This window comes from Stylophora pistillata, chromosome 6, assembly GCF_964205215.1.
Source record: "Stylophora pistillata chromosome 6, jaStyPist1.2, whole genome shotgun sequence".
Classification (NCBI taxonomy): domain Eukaryota; kingdom Metazoa; phylum Cnidaria; class Anthozoa; order Scleractinia; family Pocilloporidae; genus Stylophora; species Stylophora pistillata.
This window is the reverse complement of record NC_142524.1, coordinates 3,441,743-3,468,203: the sequence shown is the minus strand read 5'-3', so window position 1 is coordinate 3,468,203 and position 26,461 is coordinate 3,441,743. Positions and strand designations below refer to the sequence as shown.

The 26,461-nt window shown below is 37.7% G+C and overlaps 5 protein-coding genes across 12 annotated transcripts; 2 read left to right on the top strand and 3 right to left on the bottom strand.

Moving 5' to 3' along the window:
• Positions 1 to 867: 867 nt before the first annotated feature.
• Positions 868 to 4,107, bottom strand: LOC111339038 (GPI-N-acetylgalactosamine transferase PGAP4). Its single transcript, XM_022945616.2, has one exon. It carries the CDS (start codon positions 3,933 to 3,935, stop codon positions 2,802 to 2,804), a length of 1,134 nt encoding a protein of 377 aa, XP_022801351.2. The 5' UTR covers positions 3,936 to 4,107; the 3' UTR covers positions 868 to 2,801.
• Positions 4,108 to 5,349: 1,242 nt separating this feature from the next.
• Positions 5,350 to 9,430, bottom strand: LOC111339039 (AP-4 complex subunit sigma-1). 2 transcript variants are annotated; one of them, XM_022945618.2, is made up of 5 exons: positions 9,145 to 9,430; positions 8,750 to 8,836; positions 7,367 to 7,435; positions 7,069 to 7,080; positions 5,350 to 6,121 (listed from the first exon to the last, which is right to left on the bottom strand). In XM_022945618.2, the coding sequence occupies exons 1-5, from the start codon at positions 9,280 to 9,282 to the stop codon at positions 5,996 to 5,998; spliced, it is 432 nt and encodes a 143-aa protein (XP_022801353.1). In that variant the 5' UTR covers positions 9,283 to 9,430; the 3' UTR covers positions 5,350 to 5,995. The 2 variants fall into 2 exon arrangements, with proteins under 2 accessions (XP_022801353.1, XP_088618614.1); XM_088762488.1 differs by lacking the exon at positions 7,069 to 7,080.
• Positions 9,398 to 10,946, top strand: LOC111339040 (uncharacterized). The gene is made up of 2 exons (XM_022945619.2): positions 9,398 to 9,619; positions 9,811 to 10,946. Exons 1-2 carry the CDS (start codon positions 9,398 to 9,400, stop codon positions 9,919 to 9,921), a joined length of 333 nt encoding a protein of 110 aa, XP_022801354.1. The 3' UTR covers positions 9,922 to 10,946.
• A 511-nt stretch (positions 10,947 to 11,457) lies between these two features.
• LOC111339034 (uncharacterized) lies at positions 11,458 to 16,899 on the top strand. 4 transcript variants are annotated; one of them, XM_022945609.2, is made up of 2 exons: positions 11,458 to 11,622; positions 14,857 to 16,899. In XM_022945609.2, the coding sequence occupies exon 2, from the start codon at positions 14,866 to 14,868 to the stop codon at positions 16,204 to 16,206; it is 1,341 nt and encodes a 446-aa protein (XP_022801344.1). In that variant the 5' UTR covers positions 11,458 to 11,622; positions 14,857 to 14,865; the 3' UTR covers positions 16,207 to 16,899. The 4 variants fall into 4 exon arrangements, with proteins under 4 accessions (XP_022801344.1, XP_088618611.1, XP_088618610.1 ...); XM_088762485.1 differs by lacking the exon at positions 11,458 to 11,622 and adding an exon at positions 11,903 to 12,125; XM_088762484.1 differs by lacking the exon at positions 11,458 to 11,622 and adding an exon at positions 12,222 to 12,449.
• A 774-nt stretch (positions 16,900 to 17,673) lies between these two features.
• Positions 17,674 to 24,992, bottom strand: LOC111339035 (serine protease 23). 4 transcript variants are annotated; one of them, XM_022945613.2, is made up of 3 exons: positions 24,889 to 24,992; positions 19,614 to 20,408; positions 17,674 to 18,700 (listed from the first exon to the last, which is right to left on the bottom strand). In XM_022945613.2, exons 2-3 carry the CDS (start codon positions 20,345 to 20,347, stop codon positions 18,283 to 18,285), a joined length of 1,152 nt encoding a protein of 383 aa, XP_022801348.2. In that variant the 5' UTR covers positions 20,348 to 20,408; positions 24,889 to 24,992; the 3' UTR covers positions 17,674 to 18,282. The 4 variants fall into 4 exon arrangements, with proteins under 4 accessions (XP_022801348.2, XP_022801346.2, XP_088618613.1 ...); XM_022945611.2 differs by lacking the exon at positions 24,889 to 24,992 and adding an exon at positions 22,229 to 22,374; XM_088762487.1 differs by lacking the exon at positions 24,889 to 24,992 and adding an exon at positions 21,432 to 21,546.
• Between the last annotated feature and the right edge of the window lie 1,469 nt (positions 24,993 to 26,461).

The following is a 26,461-nucleotide window of genomic DNA, read 5'->3' as shown; positions in this document are numbered from 1 at the left end:
CCAGAAAGAGCTGCTTCGATGCCACGTGTGCCTTGTGGAGAGCGGCGCTGACAGAAATAGACATTTCTCAATGCAAAAAGCTATCGTATAGCGTCCAATGTGTGATGTCACTTTAAAACTATTCTATTTATGTAGGAACGATGAGGTGTTTATTTAATCTGAACATATTTTCGATACTTGGTAACGGAGGTTATTGGTAACGCTCGGTAACGGAGGTTATAATTTTGATTCTTCCAACTCAATATTTCGCAAAATAATCTTTCAAAAGAAATGAATTTTTTGGAACAACAGCAATTGGAGTTATCATTATGATATAAACACCTGAGCCTATAGCTGTGTTGTTCACCAGAGATACAAAGGTAACGGCGGTTATGCTCTTAACCATAACCTTCGACTCCACATGACATTATGCAAAATATTGTTAACTCATTGAAAGCCTCCAAGACCAAACTTGAGGTGTGAATCGATCAAAACTGTAAGATAAAATTTTTACCATTGAACCGTCTTAGAGTCAAAGCAAGAACGTGTCGAGATCTTTTGATTGTATGGTAACGGAGGTTAGCAAAAGTTCTAGGACATCCTTCCCATAATTGCTATTCGGAGAATAATCATCGAAGACAAGTGAACAAGCCGTTATTCTGGCCTGTCATAAACATTCTACTCTGAAAATAACAATTTAAGCGAGTGGTGTTAATCAGTCGAAAATAATAATAAGATTTTGATTTATATGTTCACTGCCGGACAGTACAATTTTTTACATTACGTCACTATAAGGACCTAAAACATACACAGAAGCGAAGATCTAATACAGGTTTTATAAACTGATCGTATTGAGAGTCTCATAAACTATCAAGAAATGGACAAAACTTCAGGTTATTGCATTTATTCTTTTCCTACACACCCTGAGACACAAAAACTCTTTTGGCTGGGCTTAAGGCGGATTGACTGCACAATAATGTAGACTAACGAAGTGCTTGAAAATCCCCATTGGCAGGAGGCAGACAAGTGGGCTATTTACAGTTACTTACAATTTTAAAAAGTTGTCGAAAGACAATATCGCGGAAAGGCAGTTAGTAACTGCCTTTCCGCGATATCGTCTGTCGACAAGTGCATCAATATGATGATTTTCGAACATTTTTTGAGTGACTACCTTTACAAATAAAACTACCTTTACAAATAAAAACGTTTCGGCGAAAGTTTTCTCTCTAATTTGAAGAACCTGAATGATTTAGAGCTACAATTACGATTTTAATTACGGCAATATCCTCCTTGGACTTAACAATTTGATAGCGAGTGAGTTGTAAAGAAAACAAATGTTATTCAAATTAAAGAGAAAGCTTTCGCCGAAACATTTTTACTTGTAAAGGTAGTTAAAAGGCTTCCGAACAAATTTTCAAACATTTTTTTGAAATGTAACTGTCACGGTGTGACACCTGTCAATTAAAGAGGAAAGAAGCATACGCTTTTGAAGAAACAGAAGTACTTGTGTGACAAACACACACGAGTTAACTGATCATGCGACGATTTTCTCGTAAAGAGAAAATCAGAGATCTTACGGAAAGTATTTTTTAATTCCAACAACAATTAATCTTCGAAGATTTACCTCTGTTCCGTTTTAAAATGTCACAGAAAGTCAAATTGTAAGTGAATGCAAATAGGTGTTTTGGAGTTGTCAGTCTGCCTGTTTGTTTTCTGTAATGGCGTGTGTAAATCGGTGTTTCTTCCACCGAAAAGCTGAAGTCAATGAGACTCATTCTATCTAGACACAAGGAGATTTAATGCGACTTTTATTCATCGAATTCCTGCGTTTCTGCCGTGAAATTTACGACGAAATAAACAATTTTTAATATAAGAGAAAAATCGAGTTTCCAGATGAGAAATTTACGACGAAAGTGTATTTTAAGATTTTGAACTGCTGCAGAATAAAATTCTTTCTTTGTTAGCCTAAACTTATAAAATCGTTTGTATCTGGCGCATGTCAAACCCATTTGTAACTTAAAGGTCAAACAGGGATTGTCACTCACTGAATTGGCTCGCCATTAAGTCTTGTGATCGCCTTCGTATGAAATTGTTTTTTTTGTTGTTGTTGTCGTTAAGTCCGCGTCTTACTAGTCAGCGTTTTACTAGTCCGCGTTTTACTAGTCCGCGTTTTACTAGTCAGCGTTTTACTAGTCCGCGTTATACTAGTCCGCGTTTTACTAGTCCGTGTTTTACTAGTCCGCGTTTTACTATAGTCCTCGTTTTACTAGTCCAGTCGAGTCCAGTCCAGTCGAGTCGAGTCCACGAAATACCATATGACGTGTAAATAACACGTGGGCACTGTTTACTTTCGAAGATTTCGCGTGGTAGACGTATTCAGTAAGATCTTAAAACTGAGAGACCACGACAGTATGATAAGAAATTTGTTCAAATATAGTTATCAGCGGTACCTCTCGACCCTAGCTGTATGCCTTCGTTTACTTCTTGATACATTAATTTCTGTTACCAGATTTGATGTTTATACACTTTACATCCTTGTATTTTTAAATTTGTAGATATCCTGTCCAAATCGTGATTATAATGTTAATTTAGCGTGCAGGTCCACATATCAGGACTTATTGTCTTGCCTATTTTATTAAACTGCCTTACCAAATAAACTTGTTGTTGTTGAGTATGAGAATCCACTAACCGAAGCGACAAGTTGCTAAGAAATGTTCATCGACAAGGGGTAAAAATTACGACAACTTTTTTGTCACACATTTGTTACTAAGATTTGTACCTGTTCAGTTTTCTCGGACAAAAACGCATCCAACATTTTTCAATCATGGCTTAAATATCAAGAAAAACTCGGCCGCATCTTTCAACCGGTTACTTAGACTAGAATGGACACCAATGTGTGAGACCATGTTTGGAACCACTAAATACCTCTCCAAATTCATTTTGTCGGCGAAGTCGTCGATAGCAAAATCCAGAGGATATCTTTCACTGCATTGAACTGACTTAAGAAAATTGACAAGGTCGCGTGCGTGAGATTTTTTATATAGCACGCCTGGTGTACAACATCGAGCTGCCTCTACGACAGAATACAAGTATGGCGAGAGTTTCCTTAATTCTACCCAGTGAGCTCTTCCAACAGTGTAACCAAGTAAAATAGCGTAGACTGCCCATACTACGAAGGTTAAAAAAATAGATTGTCTCCTTCGCCTCGTAATTCCTATTTTCAATTGTATCCAAACCGCTAAACATCCTCCAAGTAAACCGATCAGCAGAAGTTCTGGTACCTGCGGCCAGCCGAAACCTTGCCATTTCTCGGGGTAGTAGAGTTTCAAAAAAGCCCAATCGCGGCGACTTTTCAAAACTCTTCCAGGCATCCGATTATTCAAAACGAAGCGTAGATCATTTAGCAGATTTTTAGATGGCAGAGCATCGTCCTCAAGCATTAAAATATACGTTGAATTGTGTTGCAAGGCCGTTTCTAAACCCAAAATATAATCTTCTTTCTCCCTTGTCCTCGAGGCGGCGGAGTTCACGTACGACGAGCTATTGACCACGTTCACAAAACGTGAAAGATAAGCCGCATCTTCGTTCAGTTGTGGATCAAAATTTAAAATGGTGAGAGCAGTTTTTCCCTGATCATACAACACCTGAGGAAGTAAACGACCAGCCACTTGAAGCGAATAATGAGTGTTTGAACCGCGGTATGCTGTTAACAAAACAGTCGAAAATTCCATTTGATTATCGTGATTGTAATCGACTTTACTATCCAAATTTCGAAAGAAAATTTTAGCGTTCAAAATCCGCTCTTCATTTTGTGCTTCTAGGAATTTATAAGCTCCCGTAGGCTTCTTGAAATACGACGAAAAACCAAGCTTGTGGCACATCAAAGGCAGTGCGAAGAGAAACGTCGTTAGATATACGACCGCAGCAGCAGTAAAAAAGTCTCGCTGGAAAAACATTTAATCTTCGCTGTACCCAAGAAAGGTTTCCCGAACCCCAAAAAGAATTGCATAGCACGATATGGTCGAGGAACAAGTGAAAGTAATCGTACTACAATCTGTCACAACGGAATCACTTCATTCGCATGGAGAGCGTTCTTGAAATCGTTACCAGTGAAAATCGCAAATAGATGAGTTAAAGAATGTCACACAACGCTGATTCTTGAAGGTCACGAGTTTTTTAAAAAAATCTTCTGGAGTTACTTAAAAGCACGAGTAAAATGTAAAAGACCAGGAGGCTAGCATTTCCTACCTGGATTTCCTTTTTTCGTTCGTAATCTCGAATTCAGTGACCAAAACAATAACGACACCAAACCCGTTTGTAACACCCTTTAGGTGTGTCACGTAACGATGTTATCTATGGAATTTTCAGCCTTTATTCATTAATAATTTCGAATACACATGCTTTGTTAGAAACTGCAGATTTATATGGTCACCCTTGGCGAATGGCAGGGTGACTGCTTTTTAAATGCAAGTTTACCAGCCAATGACTTGAGTGAAGTTCATGCATAATATTTGCTTTAACAGTCCAAATAAGAAAGATTTGTGATGCATTCCAGTGTCCTTGAACACAAACTAATGACACTGATTTAGGAAATTCCGGAAGCTTCAACAACCCCCTCACCCCCAAACTCTGGACAACCCACTCTACCCGGCTGGGGTAGGGAATTTGAACTGGAAATGTCAAGTCTTTCCAGCAGATGACAAATGCTATATTATTAAGCTATCAAGGTGTTTAATGGTAAATGGCAAACGGCTCACAAGAAAAAGGTTTACCAAGTCTAGGTTTTAAAGTTTGGTTCAATTATGCGTAGAAAGTCAAAGCTCCTGATTTCCCCTTTTACAAAAAACAAAAATTGAATAAACCAATCTTCAACAGTTCATCACCCCCAGAATTTGTTGATGCTTCAAATTTAACCTGCAGTGCAGGCGTCTCATTAGAGTTAACATTGTAAGCTTGTGATCAGTTATCTGGATGTGGAATGGAGTCAGAGTGTACATTAGGAGTAAGGGGCAAAGGGTGGGGGAAGGGCCACCCCACCCCCCTATTTTTTTAAATGTAACTGACACCCCTTTGCTACCAGTTTCTTTGTTTCCCAGGCTTTCTGCTACCATTTTTTGCTGGGAAAGTCCTGAGCACTTGCACCCCCAGATTACCCCTGCACAGCTGGCTACTTCAAATTCAAATTGACAAATTGATCAATGCATTAGTTAGAGTGAGTCACACAAGAAAATAGAGAGGAAAAGTTGTAGGCTTTAACCTTACCTTGATATAATTTCCCTCCTACAATTTCCACCTTAATCTCATAACTTACTCAGTTAATTCTGAGCACAAAAAAGTGTCTGGAAATAGTTTCAATAATGAACCAATAACTGAGCTGCAATAGCAAAACTTTATTAAAATTTAAGATCATTAAACTATATACAATATGTACTCCATTTGCATGCGGTTATTTAATTTAGGCAGCTGGTGGAACAAGTCTAAAACAATTATAGAAGTATCCATGTGACTCTGTCACACTACTGCAAAGAGTGGCCTATTTACATGATTCATATCTGAAATTCTGAAGAGATAACAACTGGACCACAATTAACTTCTCAGGATTTTTGGCAAACTGCAAAATGAAGTCTTTTACATCTCTGAATAAGCACAATTCCTTCAAATTAAGACAACTATCATATTAAACTCATGGAAAGAGTGTTCGAAAAGGAAAGATTGTTAAACTCAATAAACGTGCAATTCATGAATTCTTATATAATGGCAGGATAATTGCAAAATTAAAGCTTCCTGGATTGCTTAGATGGTTGACCATGGAGAGAACATTATAGATGTTAAGCATGAAAACTAAAATGGTTTTTATGTCTTCATTGCTAGTTTTCAGGACCCCTATCCATTTGCCCTCAATCTAAGACCATTTCATCCAAGGTAATGCCCTTGTTGTACAGGTTGGACACAATCTTAAGCAAGGTTTAAACAAAAATGTAAGTAAATGTCCATTGAATGTTCCAATCCCAATATATCAGCTATTTGCAGTGTCCAATACAGAAACAGGTGCAAGTATTCTATTCTTATTTGTCTCCAATATCTCTCCATTTACGATCATTTCATCCAAGATCATATGCACTTTATCCAGGTTGAACATAATCTACAGAAAGGCACACAGTCAAGGAAACTTAATATGAAATATCATTTGTCAAAGATTCAGTTGAAATAACAATTATAACTTTTTTTCATGTTAAGATGTCCTCATAATCTAAATTTTACATTCCTTGCAAAATGGCCTGTGACTTCTGTACTCAAGTAGTACAAAGATGGTAGTGAGCATGATAAACTGGTTAAGGACAGACAGTCAGGAAAAAAACTATACCTTCCTGACTAGGTGCTCCTCTAACTGGTTCATTTACTGAAGTTTTTCCTAATCCTCAATTAATTCCCGTGACACAGCTTCGGCCCTTAATCACAAAATTTAGCTTTACTAACCCTAACTTTAATCACTGTAATGAATGCATAACTATAACTATTAATAATAATAATAATAATAATAATAATAATAATAGTAATATTCTATACAAGGCTAAAAGATAAGGAAAAAATTAAAATGTTTGAACCAAACATTTTCGGCTATTTGCCATCATCAGGGTTGAAAATAATAACCGCCTGCACATACATATATATATATATATCTTATATAATTCCCGATGGGAAAAGTTTGGATAAATAATAATAATAATAAAAATATCAATGCTTTGACACAGAATTCTGTTTGATAGCATCAGAGAAAACAATATACAACAATCTACAAGAATTTCACAAATATATTTGAGCAGTGTGATTAAAAAATTTCAACTCAGTTTAAAAGTTTTAGCTTAGTTTGGAAATTTGAAGCTACCCCTGCCAGTAGTTTGAAAAATTTAAAGTGGTTCCAAAAAAGTGAAACCAAAAAACAAATTCAACCCTAACATTTACATCCATTATTCCACTAATTTTTTAGTCCATTAAATCATAATTATATCGTCCTGTCACTAGGTATATTTAATTTGTCTCCTTTCCATAGAATAATGATATCAAAAGTATATTAGATAACAAGGATACATCCAATTCACACTGAAATTAAATATAGAGATAGATTTATTTAACTTCTTTAATAATATAATCCTAACTTAAATAACCATCTATCCACCCAGTTGATAAAACATGTTAAATACATGTTGAATAATTATATACTTTAATCAGAACTTTTAAGAAGTAGGAACCCCAAATTTTTTTGATTAAGTGCTGTCAGTAATAAGATCACAGTTTTATATATTGTCAATGGTGGTGGGTTCTTCTTATTATTATGTCTAAAACAAGAGAAAACTTAAACTGCTGAATAAAGTATCTTGAAACTCACCACATTTGAAAAATACCGATCCAGAGTTTCTACGAAGTTATGAATGAACTCAAGTATTGACAACTCATTCTGCAAAGAGAAATTTAGTTCAACTGTTATCAGTTCTAGATAATTTGGTTTTATCAACTGAGTTGATGAAACCAAATCAGGAATGTGGTCTGGCAGTGCCCAGTGGGCCCTGGCACCTTATTTTTGCTCTTGGGAAACTCAGGTAATCTTAGTTTTCTCATGTTGGCACCCTAGATTTTAGAGTTTCAGAGCACTGGGCTCTTTACAATTTTCCTCCAAGCACAGCCTTGCATACAATACCTTGTTCTACTCCCCCACAAACACAACACAACAGTTTCTTTAGAAACTTAGCCCCTTTATCTTGTTATCTTCTAGAGTTTCAATTAAAAATGAGAAGAAGTTCATCGTACATTTATTTGCTCACCTTACTGTATAAAAGACAGGTGAACCAAGCAAAGCTGGGTTATTAGAGCTGTGTCAGCAAAAATCAAGTATGGAAACAAAACTACTTCTGTTTATATGTAAAGATCTCAATTTTGTATAGGCTTTAGTTTTTGTTTCCATGCACATTGTGATTGAATAACTTGATGAGAAGTTTAATTCTTACACTTGAGGCACTAAGTTATCTTTTTTTTTCCTCTCACACCAACATTTGTCGATGCTTATAATAAGTAATTGGAAGAGGTTTCAAAGTGAAATTGTTATCCCTAAAAAAGTCTCCCTTAACCCTTTCTACTCTTAACATAAGTATGCATACAATGAATATATGAAGTTCATATATTTTGAACTGCGGTTATAGATACATATGATGCACGATCCTCGCAGTAGAGAGCGCTATTTATGCAATAGCAAAAATCAGACCTGAAAAAAATCAGGCCTGTACGGGATTCGAACCACTGACCTCTGCGATACTAGGGCAGTGTTCTACCAATTGAGCTGACAAGCCAACTGGGAGCAGGCCGTTCAGTTGATTCGTAATAAACCCGTGATGATAAATCAGATACAATGAATATATGACGTTCACATATTTTGAACTGCGGTTGTAGATACATATGATGCACGATTTTCGCTATTGTATAAATAGCGCTCTCTACTTCGAGGATTGTGCATCATACATATAAGTATGCATATTCTCCATAAATGTGCTCTATACATTTCCTAAAGTGCTGACAAGGACAATTTGTTTTATAATCAAGAGCTTCTTTAGTTACAAATTGGTGATCATTTCCTATAATTATTCTCATGACCTTAATGTGGGATTCAGGGGTCATGCTGTAAGGAGAAATTAGATGTTAGTTACTCTAAGGGGGAGCCTCAATTAATGTATATATTATTAATATTATTATAGGGCTACATGTGAATGAATCAACCTGCCTCATCAGAATCCACGCCAACTATGAAGAGTAGTGAAGCATATCTCCTGTAGACAACTTTGAAATTCTTGAATTCCATAAAAGGACACTGGTGAAGAAAATGAGGATTTAAAGCACCTCCATAGTTCAAATTAATTCAACCTTGGTTAAAACTCTTGTCCTTGACTTACACTGTTATTGTTGCTGTATTTTTTATGAATTATAAAATTACCGAACTGATCATTTGTTATCACCCGATAAAACTGAGCAAAATAAAAGCTTGATCACGAAAAAAAATTAAACCAACCAATAAATCAAATATATCAAAATAAATTTTCATATCAATAACAACAGAGAGTGGAAAAAATTAATTTTTTTCCTGAGTTTCTTAAGACAGGATGCTGGGATTTTTTTAACCTGGTCGTCACTCCTTGCCAAACATTTCCGCGTTATTTCAGCTTCAATATTCGTTCTTTCTTCCAGATCCAAGTGCTCGTAGTATTGTGAAACACGTGTATGTCCTTGCTTGTTAACAAGAAGTAGAAACTTCAACATTTTAGTAGACTTTTACCACCTAACAATTTTGATCAAACAGAACTTCTCCTCGCCATGAGAATAGTGCCAGGCGTTCAAGACTTGTACATGAAATCGAGGTTTCAAAACAATCAAAATGGCGAAAAATTCAGATGTGGGTGAAAGTGCAGGCGTCAAAGACTTTTTCACCACAGACCGCAATGATTTATACAGCTACACAGAGTGCAGAGCTATCGGAAAAAATTTTTTGAAAGAGCTGAAACAAGCCGTAATAGGGAAGAATTTGCAAGAAATCGAAGAGCCTCATGCAAAAGCTACGAAATACCTCGAAGAAACAGAAATTTTACATCTCTTAGAGGTTAGAAAGCTTGAAAACCAACGTTTTAAACTAACTGAGTTTTTAATGTACTTTCTGTTTTTTAAGATCCCCTAAAAACATAGGTAATTTTCATTATGTCAAAGGTGTGGTGCTGATGTACAGCAAAAACTGATTAGAGAGTTGTCAGTAAAATTGCTAATTGTTTAATCATATATGTCTCATTTTGTTAGGACTTGATTACCAAGCTTGTTTTTAAGAGACCTGAGAAGCCAATGGAATTTCTAGTGAAAGAAATAGAGGAGTTCAAGAGAAGAGGATCAGAACGTCAAAGCATGGACTAAACAACTTGTTATTAAACAGACCAATTTTTGAAATTTCGCATGGAAAACAGAAAATAAACAAAAACGAAATAAAGCTATACAAAATCAAACCAAACGAAACAAAAAACAGATATATATATATATATATATATATATATATATATATATATATATATATATATATATATTGGTAGTTTGACGGAGTGGAGTCCAACTTGGCCTGTAATCGTACAAGTGATTAACAAACTGGGACATCTGCAAAGCAAGAGTGCAATTTGTCAATCATGAGTATGATTACAGACCAACTGGACAACACAAAGTCCTGTTACCAATTAATCATAACCATTACAATTTCCAAGAAAAAGACATGCATTTTGGAAAATATTACCTGTAGGGAAAATGTCCAAAGTGAAAAATTCCTCCATTTTGGAAATTCCTCAGAATAAGATTATTTGCTTGTTTCTATGGTTATTGTGATCAATTCTGTGATTGGTGGATTTAGCTGAGTGTACTAAGTTTGATTGGCTGCTTTAGCTGTTCGATTACAGGTGTCCTATGAAAGTGAACTGTCCGATTACACTATTCAGAAAAAAACTTAACAGAATAATTAGTAAAAAATAAAGCAGCTAATAATGCTCCAATCGTGTTTGAGGAAATTGTAAAGGGTATGATAAATGAAAAAATTAAAGCTATAAGGCAAAGTACCACAGTTAAAGTATTATCAGGAGAATGTTGGATTTTGAAGATCCCAAGAATTTTGTCCACAAGTATAAGAGTTATTGGTATTAATATATTTTTTGGAAATCTTTATAACTGTTCAGAGTGGATTGAAACATTTTTTTAAATAAGACTGCTCTAGTTGGATTAATGCTATTGTAGGAAAGAGCAGAAGAGAGTGTTAGGAATGTTATGATGCCTGTAAGCACGCGTTACGTGCCTGTCCTATTCTCGGGAATCATGGGATTGTAAGATATGTGCATGTGCTTGCAAGTATGTAGTTTTGGCTGGACAGATGTGGATTAAGATTAAAGTATTGTTTATTTTTATCGAATTTTGATCCTTGGAGCACCCTGAACCTTTCAACCTTTTCCCAACAGAGAGAAACCTGATAGTAAGAAAATAAGAGTTAGTAAGTTTTTAAGCTATATTCATATTCCAATCTTGAGAAGTATGGCATCTCAAGTTTGCTAAGATTCCCTCACTGTTGCTGAATGAATTAAGACTTAATGATGTGACAAATTTTATATTTGTTGACCTGTTACACCCCTAACATCGGTATGCATATTCTCCATACTGTGATCTCTCTACATTTTCTTTGGTTGTCTTTGGTGCTGACAAGGAGAATTTGTTTAACAATCAAGAGCATCTTAAGTTGGAGATCATTAATGCTACCCAACACCAAACACCAACAGAATGCAGCGGGAAAAACCACCAAATGTTGTTTGTTTTTTTCTCTCCGTTTTCCTGTTTCGCGATCACTGGAATTTCAACAATTTCGGTTTCGGAATCCCGTCCAAAGGTTGTTGTTGCGTGACGTATCGACACGTGATCAGGGAAGTGTTTTGCGACGGTTCGTCGGGCAGAATAACCTGAATGCGCTTCGCGAATTTCAGGAATCTCTGGAGTCGTGTATTCTATCAAATATTATCCAGTCACTTATCATGCATGAAGATCCACAAAAACAAAGATGCAATCTAAGTGCAACTTAACGGTCAATGAACGGTGAGTTAAATTCGTTTGTTTGCAATCAATTCAGGAGATAATTTGTTTTTCTCACAGCGAAACATTAACAGGTCCAATCTCATGCCATTGATTTGCTTTTGTACGTGTTCAGTGATTGAAAACCTAACCACGAGGTCGTGGTTGTGACAGGAGTTAACTCGTCCGTTTTGCCCGCGTCATGCAAATGGTGATTAAGCGGCAAGGCCCATATCCCGAAGTCGAATCGACCGATTGAGAAACAAATTCGAATAGTTAGCTTGCTTTGGTTTAGAAATTTTAGACGTGTTTTGAGAAATTTATTTTGGTTACTGTCATCACAACCAGGCTTAAATAGTTTACTACTATGGGAAATAGATAACTTAAATCAAAATAAAGAGGATGCGTGCGGGCAAATTCAGCGCGAAATTCATTACAATGTTATAGAAATATCCAGTGAACATCCAGCGCGGGTTATCCATATCTTTCCTCGGAACATGATTTCGTCCTTTAAATCAAAGACTAAGGTAACTGTTTTTCGATTTTAATCATTAATTCTCGACAAATTCCTCTATTATTGATGGTGTTCCGACACTTTGTAGGGAAGCTTTCAAATGAGGTCATCTAAAATCACACTCGTTGACTGTGCATAAACGTGTGCTGATTCTCTCAACGAAACTCGTCGCGACAAATAAATTTTAAAAAAATGCCACATTCCGTTGACCTCTCTTTCGGCGTAAAAAAAAAAAATTCAAACTTTTGGGGGGCAAAATTCTGAGAACGAAATCACCTAATTTATTATTTTACAAGATATTTCCCCTGGGTACGATGACTAATTTGAATGTCGAAAGGTACGTTTATTTTACAATTTTGCATAATAATCTATGAATCAATTAATCGAACAAAACATTGCGTCTCTATTGCGAGTTGTTAATGTTGAATACGTGACGTTTGTGACTAGATGGATGGTTAAAGCGTTGGGACTTGCTTGTTTCAAGAATATTCGTCACCTTTTTTCCGGAATCTCCGAGGCATGCTGTTTTAAGAAAATTGCTTCCAAATGACCTAACGTCTGAATCTATTTTCTGGATAGAAGGATACTGTCAGTGGTCGTAAAATTTATTGCAAAAGAAATAATATTTTGTTATTTGTTTAAAAATAATTTTTTGGTAGGTCTCACCACTAACTACTACTCTTGGATAATATTACGAGGCCTTTTCATGCTATTTGCGGAGAGAACTAGAAGTCACATGTTTTGCAAGCAAATGGCGAATCATTTTTAATTTTATCTCAAGTTTAATTTTAACTATCAGTTAATGGTACTTTAGGCAGATTTTGGTGATAACAAAAGAACTTTGGAATCTGTTTTTATTTCTTACTGCAATTTTGTTAATCAGTGTTATATTTTGTATTGTGTGGTCACTCACTGTTGCTGATGTTTTATTCTATTCCTACACAAGTCTTGGTTTCAATAGTATTTATGTATTATTATTTGATATTCTGCACCTCGAGGGAGCAACTGACCAACATGACCTTAAATGTATCATCGGAAAATCAGTGGAAAGTATTGAAACCAACTGATGTATTATTTAGCATGCTGTTATTTTTGCACTATGTGATTTAATAGCAGTGCAAAAAAAAAAATTGTAGCATTTCTTCTCACTATAATCACACACACTGTGGTGAAGTCAGTCAAATTTCTGTTACCCAACACTTTTTATCTACCCATTGATGTATTGTGGGCTTCAATATCATGCTCTTAGTTTAAAATGCAGATTAATACATCATAGGAATATTCCTCAAAGTAGGAAAAGGGAGGTGTGGTAACAACATATGATAGCAGCACTAACAGGGATTTATTTTACCGTATCTCAATGGGAAGTACATTGGTGAAAAGGTTAGGATGCTGGACTCTGGGACCAAGAAGTTGGGGTTTGAGACCTGGTAAGGTCACTGTGGTGAGAGTGTCTCTCTCTGCCCAGGAATACTAAGGGTAATAACAGTCTGTCACGTAACATGACAAAGTACTAGGGTGTGATGTACAATGGACTAACTTCTCATCCAGTGGGGGGTGTAGTGATACTCTTAGTCGCTTCATGCTATTAAGACTGAGATAAGCCCCATCACCATATGGGCCACTTGGCTGGAGTTTTGACTTCACCTGTCCTTTACCTTCGAAGGGGGTGGTATACAGGGGTAAGCTTTGTGTTCTGCAGTGCTCAGTGGATGATTTTGCCTTTGGTTGTGTTATCTTTGTCTTCTATGACAAAGGCATTGCATTCAGGGCAAACCAAAACTGAACTTCAGTCAAGTGATTTTGTAAAGTGCCTCAAACAAGTAATGGATGTGTGCACTATATAAATGAACTCACTACCATATTATTATTGAACTGTTATTAAGCTATTGCTGGGAAGAAATTTGGTGTTATCGTTTGGGTTGATATTATGATATTGGGTGAGTTGATATTGCTGGGAAGGTTTATTTTTGAGATAGTTTGTGTCCCATCCCTATTTTGGTGCCATGTTAAAAGCACTTTTGTTTTGCAGTTTTGAATATGCTCATTGCCATAATGATAATAATAGTAAATTTATTACTTATAGCACACAAATTAACATCAAAATATGATCAAATGCATGTCATTCTTTTTTTAAGTTGTTTTCTCAAGTTTTAGTAATATTTTTATCAACTGTTATTTTTTTCTATATAATCTGAGAATGGTAGAGTACTTTTAAGATCCTAATAATTGTTAATAATAATTTAATATTTATATTGCACAAATTAACATTTGGATATGATCAAATGTGCATCACAACACTTTTCAGGAGACTTTTGCCACACTGCATCAGTAGTGTATAATCAATTGAGGGAAACTTATTTGAAGATGCCCCTTCCCCCAATTCTCAGTAAACAGGCCAGACCACGTTACAGTAATTTCATAAGAGGGTTCTTTAACGTCCCCTGCTTAACCAAATTAACTAATTGATAGATGTAGGAGACTGGACCTACGGTTTATTCATCCTTATCCAAGAAGACTAGAATGTCTATCCATTTCTTGATATTATAGACAGGTAGCACATTCTCCTCAGTTATTTTAAGACCTTGAGTGTTGGTCTGGCTGGGGCTCAAACCCTCGACCTCCCACACAACAGTCTGCGCTCTAACCAGTTGAGCTAACCGGGAGGTGGTCTTAATTTGAGATCTTAATTTGCACCAGTAAATTAGACTCAAAGAAAACTTTTTTTCTTGTTTCACTTTTAGTCAGCTGTAATGTATGTGGTCAACTCGTACCTCCATGTTCTCAAAAACATTGACTCAAGCTGGGGAGACTCCACAACTTCAACCAACTCACGACGTGGTAAGAGAAAACGAGGGCGAAAAAGATCAGGCAATTCCTCCAATTCATTCTCACAGAGTTCCTGCAGAAGTAGTCAAACATATTCTAGCAGTTCAGAAAGTGGCTTGTACAGCGAAGGACTGGTCAATTCTGGTTACTATGGAGATGATGAAGTGGACCGCTGCCCTTGTGCTAAATGCGTGAGTGAGGCACTAACGTCAAAACCCAAGACTGATGTAGTGGCTGACTATGACATTATTAGTGTAGACTTAAGCGAATCTCCAACTCCTACGTTACAACTTAGCTGTGTTCCACCCTTAAAGCAAAGTAATTTTGATGACTATGTGATCATTCCTTCGTCTAAAGAGGAATTTTTTGCGAATGCTTTAGCACACAGCTCTCCTCTCCTGGAGAAAAACAGTCATGAATTTGGTGCTAGCGTGGAATCACCAGCTGTTAAACAAGTCGCCGTCAGCCTTCAAGCCACTCTCAGTCTGCGCTACCCTTGCAAATTGCTAGAAGAGGATGGAAGCGATAGTTCTTTAACAAGGCCTGTTACTTTGCAGAGAGTTGCCAGTAAAAGTGATGGTACAAGTTGTGGGTGGAGAGAGAACATTGTTTGGCAATTACAACAGCGAAATGACACTCAAACGAAACGGTTTTTACACCTTCAAACCGACAATCAGAAGTGCCGCGCTATAACTACATGTAATAACGTTATGATAATTAAGGAAGTTGACCCCATTGAGAGATCAGAACTTTTTCTAGCGATAAGAAACCAACGGTCCCCTAGCGGTGACACTGAGGGACATTCTCGCCCGAGATCTGACAGCATCGCGCATTTAGCAGCCACTTATATCAAACGACAGCGAACATTAACGGAAGGAAAGTTGACGGAAAGCGAAGCTTCCTACTCACCCGCATGCGCAAGGTTCCGGATGAGCAATCGTGCGGGAAAACGCGAAAGAATCCCAGGTGAAAAGTGGCGGGAAAATGTAGTGAATCAGCTCGAGATGAGGAACTTTCTAGAATTCAAGTATTTCACTGACGCCCTTGTGCGCAGGACCATGTCTCAGTTGAGTATATCAGAAAATTTCCCCCAACAAATGAGAGGTGTGGACGAGTATGACATCATCACAGATGACGAAGTGAGTAGCCTGGACTCTAGGAGTACCCTTATTAACTCGACCCATTCCACCTCACAGTCACAGGGTTACTACAGCTCTACATTCAGCAGTCGATTTTTTAACTTTAAACGTGGCAAGCGTAGATAAGTTTTGTAGCTTACACTGACAACCAGCATTTATAGTGAAATTAGATAGAGACCCTCTATTATTGAGAAGCATTGCAAAGTAAGGACTTGCCTTTCGAAGAAAGGTATAATATATTGTAAACAAAGAGGAGAAATGGTGTTTATTGAGAACTAAATCAAGGATTTTATTCTAATCGGACCAAATGTTCTGTAAGTCTCTTTTTGCTACCTTTCTAGAATCAAACAATGGATAGATATTCTAGTCTTCTCGGATAAGGACGAATAAACCGTAGGCCCCGTCTCCTGTAGGGTTAGGGGTAGGAGACGTTAATTTCCCACGCACGAGATTACTGTGTAGTGGATGTCCTCCCCTGGGGTGGGATGGGTGGGAATTGGCCCTGAAAAGCCCCCATGGGGAGTGGTCAAGTAACGTATGTATGTATGTAAGTCGGTAAATCAACCTCTGAGCCCGCTTTCGATTTGGTCAATGACCCTCCTAAGCAACATGACGCAAAGTCTCTATTGAAAAAGATATCGGTTTCCTCGATGGACGAGTGATTTGGCCGCTACAATTTTAGTAAATAATACTAAATGGAAAAGGTCGAACTTTGTATGTGAATTTTTAACTTCAATTTTATTGCCTCACTTTTGTTGTACAGAGTTTCGAGGCGAAGCGATTGCGTAAATTAAATCTTGAAATATGATAAATGATAAATCTAAACTGAGTTGTTTATCAGATACTCGACTCAGGAGTTTACTTCAGCCTCGTTCCCTGGGTTACTCTTTTTCCCACCCCCCTCCCCTCGTAAGGTCGGGACAGAAATGTCGTGGGGTGGAGAGAAGAGAAAGTTGTGACATCATCTGTAGTTCGATCTTTGTTTCAACCTCACGGCTAAGACCTCGGAGACCGCTTTATGTTAGCTCAAAATCCTACTCTATCTTACCCACCCATCTTTCCCCAAACGTTTCTTTGTCGTAATTTTGTAAGCGGCCTGCGTGTTGAGGTTAAACCACAGAGCGAAACCCATGCATTCAGCAATAATATTGTTGATTCATAGCGGGATATATAAGTTATTTCAAAACAAACTAATCTGATAACTCAGCTGGATAAAAATCTGACCTACCGCACGCGATGCATTCTTTCATGTTGTCTCGCTGTTGCTGCAGTACAACTGTTTACACCTTGATATGTAAATGATAAAAACATTGTTTCTTGATGAAAGATTTGCGAATTCTAGTCCAGTAACCCCGTCGCTTGTGATACATAAAATAAAAAAGCGGCAAAGAAGTTTGCAGGGTGGGCTTTTCTATTTCTTTACATATCAAAGAAACTTCTAGATAGTGGAAATTACCTCGCAAAACTTTAACTACTCCGTGGTAATTGGTCATATGAATTAAAATACACTGTAGAACCACAGGCCTGCCTTCCTATTTACAGCGCGGCAGATTTGATCTCTCCTATGCCATAAAAGAAACGACCATTGACCTCTGCAATTTGACAACATTTATTTTGTATTAAGCTGTCCACGAAGGTATCTAGACTATGATGTACCTCTGGTTCTATGTTGAAAGCTACCTAAGATATATAAATGATGCTATCAAATTCAAAGTTAGCGTGCGATTTCGTCGTGCTTTAAGTCAGATTAACATTTTTTTATACTCATCAGCATTGCTGAGCCGTCGTTTAATCAAAAATCAGATTACTGAAAAATTTCGTTTCATTCCTTAAACTTTCCCCTACAGAGCGAGAGGTGGAGCCATTAAATGGGGGAGGGGGTTTATTTTTCGAACACAAGAAGTTTTTAAAATTAAAGTAAAGTTGCATATAAAAGTTGACACTCTCCGTTGTCTGCATGAGAACAATCATACTCGTTAAAATATATACGCTACGGTCTGCAACAGTAACGTGTACGGTTAATCTTGCGACTTGTTTTCTGTATCCCAGGAAACAAATTCAAAGAACCAGCTGCCATACTATAAGCGAAGAAAATTACTCTGTGATGGTTATTAGAGGTCGTTTTGATTTATTTTCAATAAATTCCTATAATTGAAGTTTTATATACTGTCTCTAAAGGACTCTAAGTTCCAATAAGAAAGTCTAAATAGTGCCTTGACAACGGGCATATGCCTCCTTACTTCTTTCGCGGCGCTTCCTCGCCGACTGACGCCTTTTTCGCCGCCTTTCCTTGAGGAACTTTTCGCAGTTTTCTCCTCCAAGTCTGCGCATCCACGTACAGATGTGATACACGTCCTGTTCCTTGAAACGCAAGGCGGCGTTGTAATTTGCGCGGTAATACCGCGTGAACCAGATCCTCCTGGAGTGGCCGGTACAAGTAGACTGCGGGGGTCCCCTGGTGATTCTGTCGCGGTTCCCTGAAAACACACCAACCACATAGCGTAGATATTTCCCATTTGCAGGTCTGCGGATCTCGTAGACGCCTGCCCCCGACGAACCTCGCTGGGCATCACAGCAGTGATAGAGCAGGTTAGCGGAGTAAGTCAGAACTTGGCAACTTCTGTCAAGAAAAAGTAAAAGCTAAGAGATGAAAAATTGAAGTCATCGTGGATAAAAGAAAAAAAAAAAAAGAAAAGAAAAGAAAAAAAAAATTTTTTAATTAAGTATCTCAAGTTTAGATTCGAAGTTCAGCGACTGCCTGATACAAGTTGGGCGCTACAATCAACTGAAGCACAAAGCCACATGCTGTGAGGAGGGAAATTTTAGCGCTTTCTGGTTCCCACCTTTGGGTATGTTGGCATCACGAAAGATCACACATCTTAATTAAGACAACAAGATGTCTGGAAAAAAATCAGGCTCGGAAGTTAAAATGAACGCGTTAGGATTATGCAGTTCACCAGCAACGATAAATGTGTCACTTGCATATCATCTCTTCCCCAGGTCACATCATGATCTCGCTCATACATGATATTCATTATAAATGATAAGCAGCGTAGGCGGAGGGGGTTGAAACATTCTCTGATGCACACGTAGGGTGAAAGAGACAATTCACGAAAGTTTTCTCCTTGACAATACCAAGACGGACTGTGGAACTGAAGACATCCTCGGCCATGGATGGCCATAACAAGCAAAACAGGAGAATATATAACACTGGACTATTGAGGGAACACAAAGTTGAAATGCGCCAATCATAGCTGTTGAAACGATCCAGTCGAAGCGAAGATTAAGTCTTCGGAAGTTTATGCGTAAGAAGTCGACCTAAAAGGCGACCTATTGGTGCGATGTCGAAACGGCGCGGTTTACAGCGGAAGTAACGGCATGACTACTTCGTTAGAAAAATGATAATACTTATTTTTTTTTTAACACGATAAATGACGATAAACATTTATTATATTATAAGACGTTGGTAATCAATTATGATTTAATAGGTGTTTAATATTTGAATTATCGAGTTAAGGTGAAAATTCACAAACCTGTAGAGCAAAGTCCCTTTTTTCCTGTCCTCATCAAAACCAGAGAAATGAATTGCCTCGTGTGCGCAGTGCGTTCCATAGAAGAAAGTCCTGCTTGGAGAAATGGGCAGAAAGCATCGACTGTGGTTTCTGTAGAGCTTTATTAAGGCGTAATCATACTTCGTAGCGCTCGGATCACTTCCTTTCTTCCACAGTTTGGACATCTTAGTAGAGCTGATCTCACGCCATTCTGTGGTACCATTTCTCATGAGGAAACCCACCTTTAGGCTTTTGTACCCTTCCACGTAATGGCTTCCGTTGTGAAGACAATGAGCTGAAGTCAAAACGTGTTTAGGTGATACCAGGACTCCGGAGCAACCAGTTGAGATCCGCACCGCTGCGCTGAAGGGGCATTTTTCCAGTAGTTTTGGAGGTATAACCACGCGGTCGTCCCCAGAAAATACCACTCGTTTGGACCTATGCTTTGCAGTCGTTGATTGCGAAGTTCTGTGCGCCATTGAGATCGTCGATTCAAGATTCCCGAATGTTACATTCAGCTTTCCCTTGGCGTTTGTCATAGACACCTTACTGGGTAATGATAATCCGTAGATGCGTGGCGAGTTGGCGAGGCTCTCTGCAAGTGATTCTTTGCCGTTGTACCAGATTGTGTTCCCTTGAACAGTTGCGTTTAGCAGGCAATAAGTTATTAAAGTTTTAACCGCCGTCATAATGAGAGGTCGAGGTAAAACTGCCATTTTTTCCTACCGCAAAGATGTTACGCCTTTGAGAAAGCCTTGCTATTCCACACCCCAACGGCTGAAAAACAGTAACGCGTTGAAATGAATCACTGGTATATCAAACGAGATTTCAGCATCATTTCAACATACCAAAACCGTCAAAACTAAGTTATTACGGCTGAATCCTCTTAGAGCAGGAAATACGTTCTTCATATGATAAACAGGGCATTGAAAACGGAATAATGCGATGTACAAATGATTTCTAATAAGCTTTTGTATATGTATTGTTTCCTGCGGCCAATTTTACAGGCTGTTAGAGGGATCACAAGAACAATATTGGCAAAGTCTTTGTGGTTTCCTTTATGAGTTGAAAACAAAACACGTCCCTCAGAGAAATCATAATGATATATATGGGGCTTGTTGGACGACAAAACCGCAAAATAAAAATATCGTCAGCTCTCAAGTGTTCTGTCATTACCGAGATTGACGCCAGAATATCTCTCATAGCCGTAACACGAAACTCGAACAAAATTCCACTGATTTCTTCATAAAAAGAAAAAGCATTATGTTCATAAAAGGTTGCATTTGATAATCATAACTACTGCATGGACAAATTCAAATCATATCAGTGATCAAAGAAAAGATGGAAAAATGCCTGAAATGCATGTTACGAAACGGCTGGTGATTCTAGAAAAATTTAGCCTAAAATGTTCGTAATTCGCAATCCGCTTTAAATTAATCTTCTTTATCCTGCCTGAGTTATCCGTATTCTAACGTGCTGTTTGCTCTATTAGCTCTCTCTTTCTTTCCCTCTCTCTCTCTCTCTCCTTCATTCTTGTTCTTTAGATTCCACTAATGTTAGACTGAAGTCTCCCTACAAGTTTAAGGTAATTCTGTACAGGGTAGAAACTTACACGTAATACCGCAACACTGCTGATGCAAAGGTCTCGGCAGAGAAAAAGGCCCAAAGAAACTGAATTTGACTCCTGGCCGATGACGAAAATAAGTCAATAAAAAATTTATGATGAATAAGAGGATTAGGCCCGAAGCACAGTACTTATGGATACTTCTCCTCTATAGAGTAAATCAAAAGTTAACTGACCTAAAGTTGGCTCGTCATATCATTGGACTGAGTCAGTTTAACTGAGGGAAAGGGGTTTTGGAAACTTTTCAATTTTTTTTTCTCGTGTTGTAATCCCGAAGCCTGCAGTGAGACTATGTACAGACACAATCGCAAAACACTTGAGTAATTCACCCCTGTGTTCTGATCCGTCAGTCAAATCTCCAGTTTCTGTTGTGTCTTATATTTATTTATCCAAAAGTAAGATTATTTACCTGAACCCTGTGGTTACCACCAGGGGTACAAAAAACTTAACTTTTACTGAATGCAGTTTTCGCTCACGGAAAACGAATCCTTCATTTTATTAAGGGTTCTCCGCGAGAACGCCGACACAAAGAGCAAAATTAACAAGAATGTAAACTTTGAACTCAAATTCGTTTCGAAACACTATATCGCCTTAAAAATCACAAACACTCATTAATATGTTCTGCCTTAGCTGATAAATAATGCACGCAATTACAGAATCCCGTAAGCTAAGAGGACATACAAATCTAATTGCTATCCACTATATATCACTCGAATCTAAACAAACTTCTTTTCACGAGAGCTCTCGGCAGTTGTATTACAAAAACAAATTGTTTGTTCATCGCTAATAACAAATCATGCAATATTTAAACCAAGGTAGATTAACGGATTATTTCTTACGGACGCGTGGTAAACTCTGAATGTGCTTTTACACCCGCTCTTGTGGTAAATTATCGTTAATTGTTCCACAAAATGTGTACATTATATTAATTTATAAAAGCCCTAGAAAAGAATAAACATATTTAACTACGTACCGCTACTGTAGTGTTTTAGCCAAGAGCTGAAGCGTGTATCTTACGAAAGATGTTTTTCCTACAAGTGATCACGACTTGAGTGAAAGTTCAGATGACACTTTACAGAAAAACATAACCCGCAGATCAAGGAAACAGACCAAGTCACGCAAAAGAATATCTGGTGTTTATTTAAGTAAAAAATGTGACAAAATAGAAGGTGATAGACTAATAAAACGCCACGTGGCACCGATTTCTTTCTTCCTTTTTGTTCTTCTTTTCTTTTTTTTTCCCCTTTCTTTGTTTTGGTGGTGCTGTCGGTAAAGCCATGATCACCGAGTGAATGAAGTCCTTTTCGGGTGGTCGGGTTTTTATTTTTAACAGGCTTCCTGTGATTAAATATCTGTTTATTCATGTGGTGAGAAAGAAACATGACCAGTTTTAAGAAGGTCGGTTTACTTGTTAAGGACGTGGGTTCAAGAGGCTGCAGTAAGCATTGCAAGGTGACACTATCAAAATATCAACGTTATTCACCTCCCGGGTAGACACGGACATGGTTTGATTGAGTGAAAATTAACCTCTGAGATAGTATGCTAAAAAATGTTAACAAAAATGTCTATTTTCGTTTACAAGACTCACCAGTCATCTGCTTCTGTCTTGTATGAACCGGTTCAACCGGTTTGCAGATCTTTGCTCTGAGCATGTCCGAGCTAGAGATTAACTTACAGAAGCACACTTTTGCAACAATTTAACACCCCGAAGAAACAAATAAGCTTTTATACATTCAAAGCATGAAAGTTTCAATTGTTTTGGTCAGCTTAGCAGCTCTAAATATTTTGGCTTAGTGCCCGTCAATTGTCTTACTGGCAAATTTGCGCAGTCAACTCTCCCGCATCATCGATCTCATCCCCTCGACCTCGATTATCCGGCACTTTTTTGGCACCGGATATCCGGTTCAACAAAAAAAAAAATAAGAATGATTAAAAAAGCAGGAGAAAGCATATAGAGGAGGCTCGGGTCAAAGCTTTTAATTTAGGACTCGATAAGCTGTCGCTGTCCGGAAAATGAGCCACGCATGCTTCTCCTCCCAAGACCGAACTAGAGGGAGCTTCGGAAACCGAGCAACAAAACAAAAGTGGTTGGAGAGGGAAAGCTTCGCTATCGGAGTAAAACGTTTTAAAAAAAAGGCTTTCTAATTTCTTCTAATTATAATGCGGGTTATATGCGGGATATGCCTGATATCATATCAACGCCAGCGTAGTTTGACTTTCCTCCTCTTTCATCTCGTTACTTAAGAGTGAGCTCCAGTTATTATGAGTAAACAGTATGTTTGAACAAACTTTTAGTTAATCAATTTTTTATGATTTTAGTTCATTTTCGCTGTAATTTTAGTTTGATCAGACCGGTAACCTTAGGACACTTTGCTTTTTTTTTTTTTTTTTTCACGTGATTTCCACAGGTTTATTTCAAAATTCTGATAGAGTCGAAGATACCTCAATCACGCCAAAAATATTACTGCGGTGACGGACACTTTGGGCCGGTTATTTAAACAAAGTTTAGCCGCTGTTTAACAAAACCGCATTCTAAACTATCTTGAATTTAGCTGAATCTCCTCTCTGAACATTTATTTTTGCGAACAGAGTCAAGAGGGACGAAAACTTGCAGTGGATGAACATATTTTTGAGGAAATCAACCCCTTTATGGAGCCAGGCCCACCGCTTGCGAAAAACCGCGGTTCGAGTCAGACTACGTGTAATATAAATGGCCCTTTGTGTTTTATTTGCCCACAGATTAATCGAAGGACCTTTTTTTTCGTTTATCGGGTCTCACTCATGCGCAGTTTTATCAAAATGAATGACCCGCCATTCACTTGAGGGTAAGGAAAGAAAACAATGCCCTCGAAGGCTAAGAATGAAGTGACCCTTTGCAGACATTGTTCAGACCCTCGGATAAATGATCATGTTTCAGATGCTAATGTAATGATCGGAAGATTTAAGCGCAGGTCACTTGATTGATCATTTTGGGTGTTCAAAGATAATTATTTGTGCTTTCAGCTGATGTTAGTCGATGATTACACCCAGTCGACTACCATTAAGGAGGGCATAAATTAACTAACAAAACCTGACCTGGATAACAGTTTTGAAGACATGGTTTGAGTTTAGTTCAAGGATTTAATGAATGTAACCGAAATTACAATTCATGGAGCCAACGTTTCGACACCCTCGTCTAAGGCCTTCTTCAGGGCTGATCTGACCGCTGCAACAAGAGGCCCCTTTTATATTCAGTCATAGATACGTGGACAAGAAATCAAGTGTGTTTAGTTCTGCGTACAAAACTAAGATAGTGAAAATCTCTTGCGTTCCACATGGAACGAAATTGCACAATAAATTGAAATCACAATTCCACCACGATCTAAGGATTTATATATAAGCTGTATACACAATGGTAAGCTGTACATCAGAACTGACTCTTTTTCTCTTTTTTCCTTTTTGGGCGTCGTAACTATTACTCGCATGACTGAAAAAACAGGTCAAAAAAATGACGGTGTTCTGAGAAAATTCATTCCCGGTTTTGTGAATACTAGAGGATAAGTTAGCTTCTAAGATAATTAGAGAGTAGGTCGTACTTGAAAACATAAAAAGGATCGAACTTTGCGAAAAACCATACAGGAAATGTCTACTTACAAGGTACAGAATGTGCTTGCTTCCTCCAATCGAAGGTAATCGGCGAATAGAGCAATAGATACTTACTGCTTGTTTTATAGTGCAGAGCTCGTCAATAGCTTCCGGTTTACTAATTGCGTGTCTGGCCCAGTTTCTCCACTTGTCATCGCGCGGTTAAAACGTTCAATAGGAATATAATTCTCTTGTCTACATAAAAAAAGTTGCCGTTCCAGTTTCCGTCACCTGCACGCAAAAAGGAGTCGTTTGTTGGGTCTGTGAGGCTTGAAACAAATACAAGAGAAAGCCTCCCGGGAAATTGGAAACGTCGACGTGAACGAAGCCATGAATGACTTCGAAAGATTTTGGCGTTATATTTCAGCGAAGCATTATCCTATTGTAAACTAATTATGCTGATTTCGACTCTCTAATGATTGCGGTTAAATGAAGTTAGTCTTCACGGCGACATTTGTTGAATGCAACACAGGTGTGCAGCTTATTAGCTGGGCAATAAAAATACTTGATCTATGAAAATTGCACGTCCCACATATTTAGATTTGAAATGACTTGGAATAGTTTTCTCTCGTACAAAGGTTTACGATTCCGAACGCTTTTCTCCAGATTCCATCGACACTTTTCCGCTTGGTAAATTTGTCAAAGTCATAAAGACCGAAGTTCAAATAGCAGACACTGATTCAAATGGCGGAATGTTTGTTCGCTTAAAATAAGATCAATGAAAATCAAATTGACTTCCAATTAACAAAATTTACTAAGTTTAAACCACAGTTGTACTTAATCTATATTAATGTCTGCTAAAATTTATTTTACGAATAAATGAACAAAAACATGTCGCACGAAATCGTTCTTACGATTCTCTCTAAGCTAAGTCCTTTCTAGAATGACACAGATGAACCGCCCGGTTCAGGTATTTTATGTCTTAATTTCTTGCTCGTAAGAGAAGTACTGATTTCAATGTTGTTAGCAAAGACACTTTAAGCGGATAAATTTTGGAATAAAGCACATTTTGACAATTGTCGATATTTCTTGAAAGGAATTTCTACTTGGTTTCTGTTTCATTTACATGGGCGCTAAATGAAGTGGCCAAGGCGTTTTATTCTTTTCATTTCCGGGACTGCCGTCAAGATTTAAGGCGCCGTGTTCAACGTGCTTGACTTGGCGGTGGGTATTTTGTATTCGGCTCTCACGATATTTTGTCTGTTTTCCAATAAAACTACGCTGGGAGGGGGGGTGGGGGGGAGGGGGGAGAATTCTCTTATTAAACTCGCTGTGACATGACCGAGATAATTTCACTTTCACACTTTTTTTTAAAACTTGAGCAGAATAAACTCATTTAAAACAAAAGAAAAAAAGACCTGCTGCATGCTGCGGAACGAGTAAACGTTTGCAAGTTAAACTTGTGATTTCTGCTATCGCTCAGAGATTTTTCTGACCTGAAGAAAACCATTAAGATAAGCTTTCGTCTATTTACTCAACAAAAGCTTAATTTTTCCGGAGGAAAATACATTTTGGTAAGGTTCCAAATGAAACAATCAATGATGCAATGAATCCAGTATGGGAGTTATTCATGGGAGTATCG